Consider the following 7,464-nt stretch of genomic DNA (forward strand, 5'->3'; position numbering starts at 1 on the left):
CTTCCATTATCAATAAATATCCTTGTCACATCATAATTGACAATGGTGACCGTCACCACCAAGGCATCGTTATGTGGAGTCACAACGCCTCGGAGCTCTTCCGGCCCAAAGCTGATGATGGGATCTAGTGGTAAGTCTGCTCCCCTAGATATCTCAAAGTTCTCCAACCTTCTCCCATGTGCTTTCCGAGCTCGCCCAGAGTCTCCATCAGTAGCACCGCTCGAGATCATATGAATCATTCCTCTCGTAGGGTGGTTATCCCCATTCGTTCTCCTTCTCGGTTCGACGGGCTACTGAAGGACATCTTGACCTCGACCTTCTCCTCTCTGCTCCTCAACCCCCTGATTTATCCATGGAGGGCCTTGGCCACTTCTAGGGGACGGGCGAGACCTCGGTCGACTCCCGGATGCGGATCTTTCTCGTCTGTCCCGTGAAGGCAATCTAGCACTGCACTCAACCCTTCGTGACTTCTACCACCTCCCCGCGGGCTCCCTCACCTCCATCACCTCGTCACGACTCCTATCCAGGGGAACATGTGATGAGAATTGTCATCTACTTCTAGTTCTATCCTCCTCTCTTTCCCCAGCACCCCTCTTCCTTCCTCCTTTCTTCGCTCCCTCAACTCTACTTGTAAGGTCCCGAAAATTTGAAAGTCCACGTGAACCACGTGCATGCAAGTTATTAAAATTCTTTGGTATTTTATTAAATTGTTTTAAAGCCTAAAATGCATGTTTCTTTCATTAATTTATGTTTAGTTATTTTTATGCATTTTGTGCATAATTCATGCATGATAGGAGTTATTTAACGAAATTTTAAAAGTTCATGCATTAGGGTTTCTAGATGCATTTCGCTCGAACGAGGAACGGAGACCGGAGAATTTTCAGAAAAATTATTTTATTATATGATCTATTTTTATAAATTAATTTAAATCGTTTTTAATGGTATTTTCAAAAATAGGATTTTATTTGGGTATTTTTACCCGCAAGATTTTATTTTTAACGGTACGCTAATTCTATCAAATCGGAGGACTTGCTAATTAAATCTTTAATTAGCAAGGTTAGGGCCTTGCTCGACCCTTGTCTCGTGAAGGGGCTGCTCGGCTCTTGTCTCTTGACGAGATTGTTCATGTCTTGTCTCAACATGAGATTGTTCGGGTCCCCTCTGAGGACGCGATGATGCTGAGGTAGCTCTTCTACTCCCTCTCTTGCCTACCATCTCTATGTCTCAACTCAAACTTCCCATAGACGGCGCCAAGTGATACTCACGGGAAATTTAGGGTCCGATTCCAACGAGTGTCACTAATCCAGACGCAGGTTTTGAAATTATCCTGAGCCTGAAATCACAAAGAAGACCGTTAGAAGAGGGCCAGGAGGGTGTCCTGACGTAGCCCCTCCGACGCTCAAGTCAGTGACTGAGGATATATGGGGGGAACAATTAAGGGTGCTGCTGAAAACAATATAGTGAATGAATCAACCGTATGCTCAAACCTGGTATTTATAAGAGAATACTTGGGTCCTGATGGGTTTCCCACCCAAATGTGGTCGGGCCTCCAAGATGTAATCCGGGCCTAGGAGGCCCATGGGGTATCATAAAGTTTATAGCAAAATAATGTTGATAAATTTCAAGAGTAAATAAATAAGATTATTTGTAAATTATAAGAAAATTTTAATTTAATCTCAAAACTATTATTCGATTATCGATTTTAGTTATTAGAACCGATCATATAGAGAGTTTGTAAATTTTGTTAGAAAATCAAGAAAACTATGGCAAAATGACTAAGATTGTTATTTAGCACATGTGACCCAAATTTTTTGAACATTTTTTTATATATAAATTGTAAAAAGATTTGTATTAATTTGAAATTAATCAGAGTAGCTTAATTTTAAAAATTAAAAGATTTCAAAGTTTAAAATCCTAGCACGAGTGATCCAATTTTCCTGACTACGCCACTATCCATTGATCATATATCTATATCCGTGAGATGAGTCAACTTGATTTATACATATCATGAAAAATAATACACATGACATAAAAAATAAATTTTTATGGAGTCGGGTCGGGTCAAAGACCCGTCTCATTAAAATTGACCAATAAGACGATTAGTACATACAATATTATATTTGAAAATACCACTTAATGCTATACAAGGGCTCCAATATTTCGCATAATGCCCCAATTATAAAATTCTAAGACGCTCAAAACCAAGAACTGATCTAATCCAGAAAGAAGACAACCTCCAACCCAACATACAGACCAAATATGAAATCCGTGCTGCAAAATCCAAAATAAAAAATTGGACAAAGTAATCGATATCTTTCCACACACAACCACAGTCACCGCCAGAGCAATCCAAAAATATGCTTGTTCTTATGCTATTTCATAGTTTTTTTTTAAAAAATAATTAAAATAAAGTAGATTACACATTAACCCGTCACAAATGAAACTTCTACAGTATTGATGTGTGCATGCAGCAGTCATATGAATGAACAGAAGAATTGGAATAACAGTCTTTTCTTCACCGCGCATTTATAACAGATGCAGCAAGAACTAATATGGAACGTTGTTGGGGAGGTTGCGTATAACATTACTCTTCATACCAATCTTAGAGCGCATGGCCTCGATACCAGACCGATTCATTGCTTTCATTACTTTCATCCTGAGTACGTGTTCTCTTGATTGCACTGTTGCCAGACCCATGCTCCTATACCTGTGGGCAAATTGTATAAATTCACTTAAATATCCAGTTTTATTTTACTTTTAGGGGTAGGAAGTAAGGAACTATCCAATCATTTCACATACCTAGAGGCCAATTTGGCGGCAGTAATGGCGCTATTCGCAGGAGTTGGCCGTGGTTTCTGGTGGTAATATATTAAAAATTCTCTTGAACCAATCATTTTGGTCAGGGTTGTGCCGCCAAATCTTCGGGTAATAATTAACTCTGAGCCACCACTACCAAGTTCAACATCTTTCTGCATGTCATCAACCACAACCAGCTGCTTTCCTTCCTCGTCAACAAAACTTTATCCGCATAAACAAAAAAGAACCACAGGTTAGGTTACACGTTCACGCGTATAATTTATTCACACACAACTATGTAGTTTCTTGGTGCTATAAAAACCTGCTACTATAATCATAAAACACTTCTAACTCTGCTTCCTCCTCTTCACTTCCATCACCATAATGCACTTTGCAGTGGCTTTTTGCCTCCATATGCTTCCGAACGGCTTCGATACTGGAGAATGGATGACATCTCTCATTGCAATACAAACACATCAAATCCCTTTTAACCTGTGTGGGTTCAGGCATCAAGATTTAAACTTTAAAGAAGCACAAAAGATAAAATTAATGAAACACCGTGAACAGTTGGAGAAAATAATATAGTTGAAAACAAAATTGTCCTTGATATAAAAACACATTTAATACCTTGAGGCTGAGATAAGTAAGAAGACCTTTAGGATCCTTCAGATACTCAATGTCAGGTATGAAGAACCCATGTTTCTTGTGCATGTGAACCATACAGTTCTCCACTGAATCATGCTCTAAATCACACATTAAGCAGCAAGTTGCATCCAACTTATAATCATCCTCATCCATATCATCATTATAAGGACTCTCGTTCACCCTGAGTTTGGCCCTAGAATCACTGGCTTCACCAGCCAAGTCTTCCTCCATATCATCAACCTCTTCCCATTCACTCTCTTCACTATCGTCATCCTCTGGTACCGAACGATGCAAAGGCACCTTTGGAACACGTGGAAGTGGCTTAATAATTGTACTTCCCTCATCTTCGCCAGTTGTTGATTCAGAAGAGCGTGATAAGTGACTCTTAGATTTTAGATGTTGTTCGTGGGCTTTAGAACTTCTGTATCCCTTTCCACAAAGTCCACAACTATACAGGAGGGGAGTTTCATCTGATTTCTTTTTCTCTTCTTCAAGTGCAGATTGTCTAGCTAGAAAAAGTGTTTCAGTCACTCCAGGAACACCTGCAACCTGAACGAAACCAGGAACTTAATTAAAGCATCAGGAAAAATTTAAGAACATACAGCAGCAGAATACAGATACGATGGCTCTGGAGCAATACCTAAGACAAGAATTTCAAATTACTCAATTGTGGAAGACAACTAAAATGTCCATACTAACAACTACTTGATTTCACACTCAATTTAACATGAAACTATAAGCGAAAAAAACATGGGCGATCATGATCTTACTCAAACCACCAGCTTCAAACAAAGGCGATAAATAACAGCACTTCTAAAATTGAGCGCTGTGTTTCTCCAATAAAGTTTTATATCATCATGTCGATCATGTATTTGGTCGAGTAATGAGTGGCTAGAATATCTTGTTCATAAAATAAGCAAGTAAGGAACTCTTCCTAGAGTCCCAAACACAGGCAATCCATATCCTTCAAGTTCAGGCACCCTGTGTTCACGAGTAAGCTGTTCAAATTCAAGACAACATGCTGACTTTTACTTTGATCATGTGCTTTCCTCGATTATATAAAATATCCAACTTTTCATTCTCTAATTACCTCACATTACAAAATTGAATATTCTTCCACAAATAACATCAAATGTCAATTTTTTTACAAACAGCTTTCTTTCTATGATCATTATCTGCGGTAGAGAACCAATCATTCACCAATAGTCATCATGAATTCATAAAAATATGAGCTCCGTACAATAAGCAACCCATCAACAACTTATTAAACAAAAGCCAAAAAAGAAAAGAGTCGTCCTTTCACTACTTATAACACATGAAATATGATGTGAAGTATCTAGTAAAATAATCCCATAAATATAAACAAAATCAAACACATACAATAAGATTATGAAAAGGAATCGACAGCGGCTCACCTTCCGTTTAAGATTGTAACGGTGCCACTCAGATTTGTAGTGAAGCTTCTGCTCAGAATCGTCGAGGAATTCCTTGTTGCAAGCGTTGCAGGTCAATCCCGGCATCTCTTGCTCTGGTGTCTGGTTTTTTCCTTGAAGAAATATCTTTGGTTCCAGGAATTAGGTTAAATGAAGGGAGATCAGGGTTTTATTTTAACCGACATTTTGTTTGGCGTCCCCGATATTATATACGTATTTTCTCAATATTAATAGTATATTATTATTAATATTTTTATTATTGTTATATATTTATATGTATATATATATATATTTAATTTGCTATTAATCTTGATTCGATAGTCAATTATAATAAATATCTATATATAAGCAATTATAAACCAACTAAAGAAAAGAAAAGGGAGACTTGTCAAAAAAACCCTATACCCATTCTTAACTTTCTCTTTACTCCCTATCATACTAAAACTTTGTTTCAACTCCCCATTTCTTTTAAATTTCCAAATTTACCCTTATATCTTTATTTTAAATAATTGATTTTTTTTTTTTTAAATAATGGCCCATCATGCTTCCGAAAATAAACTAAATCTTTTACCTCTTTGACCGGAGTACCACCGGGTTATATCCACCGTATTTTACGAACTGCTCCTCACAGTCCAACCACACGATCGCAACCGATGGTTACTGACGCAGATTCCTTCAGCAGCACTTGGCACAACCCTAATTCGTTTCCTACCTTAGGGTGTACAATAAAAGATAAAATTTTGAAAATAATACATGAGAGGGCTAGAGCAAAGATTTCTTTTATTTAAACACAAACATTTTATTCATACGTAGTAACCTCCTGTAGAGGAGGAGAAACTTGTTTAGCTACTGATAGTATCTGAACTCACTACACACATAAACTTGAAAGAGAATTATTACAAATGTTTTGAAGAAAAACGAAGAGGTTGATCGATGCCTTCATCTTCCTTCTGCTTCTTTATTTATAGAAGGCTCCTTCAGATTTGAAACTTCGGACTTCAAATCTTCATAAACCTTTACAGCTTGCATATGGACCATGTAGTGGTTGAGTGGTCCATTAGGTTGGTCCCTCCACCTTTCTTGATTTGTCTTTTTCTAGATTATTATTCTAGAAACCGCCCCTTCTTGGATTTTTATCTGCCTGCATAAATCGTATATATGCGTTTGGATCAGATCAGCTTGTATCTCCTTTCCTTCTTTTTGAGCTGTTTATAATAATCTTCGGAAATTTTCAGCTCTTTTCTTGTTGCCTTAATCCTTATTCTGGAAACTCTGAGATAGTTGAAATACATTTTCTTTTGTTTTCAGTTTTGGTTTAAGTCTGGTATGGTTTACTGGTTCCTTTACCCTTATTTATAGTGTAAAGTTTGGGTCCAGTTTTCTTGTTTTCTTTATTGGATTCCCTTTTAAAATAAAGGATCCAATGTTCTTTCGTCTTTTACCATTTATTATTAGTGGTCATGTTGTCCTTGTCCACCGATTATTGGTGGTCCTGTCTTTCCACTTACATTGTGGGTTTTTTTTTTGTTAGTGGACTAGTCATATGTCCACTTTCAATTTTGTCGAGGAATCTTTGGCTTTCGGTTTCCTCGAGGAAAACGTGAATGTGGTCCATCTCCACTTGTGCTTGTGTCGGTAAAGTGTTTCCGATCAGATCTCGGTTTGAATCCTTTACCGAATTCAAGTTCCTTCTGGTTTTGGCATTCAAGGCAGATGTTTTCTGACCATCTTCCTATATGTGCCATGTTACAGAATTTTCGGCGAGTTTCTTTACTGGCCGGCAGCTTGCTATTCCACAAAAGATTTCTCTTTTTCTCGAATAAATCTTCTGCAAAACTTGTGGTTTTTCCTGTCATGGTGTTTAACAGGAATGATCCGTTCACTGAATGATTATAAAATTTGAACGGAAACTTGACTTTGTCCATCTCAGTGAGACAGACCCATAGACCCCAAGCTCTTCTGGTAGACATATCATCTTCAGAAATTGAAGCAACCAGGGGTGTTTCTTCTGTTGGAGGGTCTTTGATAAAATTTTGGATATTTGTATCCGGTCTCCTTAACTTGATGAAATGAAAGGCTTCGTGAGAACCTTTCCCTGCTGGTTCTGGTGCTGCACTAAAAAAGTATAGCTCCAAAACATCTCCTCTGGACAAATAATCATTATTCGCCCAAGTTTCATGAACAGCTTCCTGGATCCACTTTGGTAATCCTGAAATTTCCGGAAAGCTGGGTGATGTAGTATAAACTGAGGCAAGAGCCCCGAATTCATACCATGCTTTAACCTCCTTTGGATATGAATTTGGTTTCATCCATACACTTGGATATTTTCCTGAGACATCAACCCTGTTAGTAGCTGGGTTGATTCCAATTCTTGTTTTCAATTTCTCCCAATTCTGTTGATAAACCTGAAATGGAGAAATTATTGCTTCGTTAGTACCAACCTTAGATTTGCCTTTGTCAATACGAGGCCTAAGGTTGATCTCTCCCTCTTCAATCCCCGAGGTGAAGGGTTGACTTGAAGACTCAAGATAAGGATTAGGAGTCTCAATTTTTGTTTCAGCCGACTCATCTGGTGATGATCCCGATTTAA

General features: G+C 37.9%; 1 protein-coding gene across 1 annotated transcript; it reads right to left on the minus strand.

Moving 5' to 3' along the window:
* Positions 1–2,272: 2,272 nt before the first annotated feature.
* LOC142531612 (cytoplasmic 60S subunit biogenesis factor REI1 homolog 1-like) lies at positions 2,273–5,052 on the minus strand. The gene is made up of 5 exons (XM_075637815.1): positions 4,857–5,052; positions 3,424–3,990; positions 3,119–3,288; positions 2,800–3,018; positions 2,273–2,707 (listed from the first exon to the last, which is right to left on the minus strand). Exons 1-5 carry the CDS (start codon positions 4,959–4,961, stop codon positions 2,548–2,550), a joined length of 1,221 nt encoding a protein of 406 aa, XP_075493930.1. The 5' UTR covers positions 4,962–5,052; the 3' UTR covers positions 2,273–2,547.
* Between the last annotated feature and the right edge of the window lie 2,412 nt (positions 5,053–7,464).

The sequence above is a fragment of the Primulina tabacum genome, chromosome 17 (assembly GCF_025594145.1).
Source record: "Primulina tabacum isolate GXHZ01 chromosome 17, ASM2559414v2, whole genome shotgun sequence".
NCBI lineage: Eukaryota > Viridiplantae > Streptophyta > Magnoliopsida > Lamiales > Gesneriaceae > Primulina > Primulina tabacum.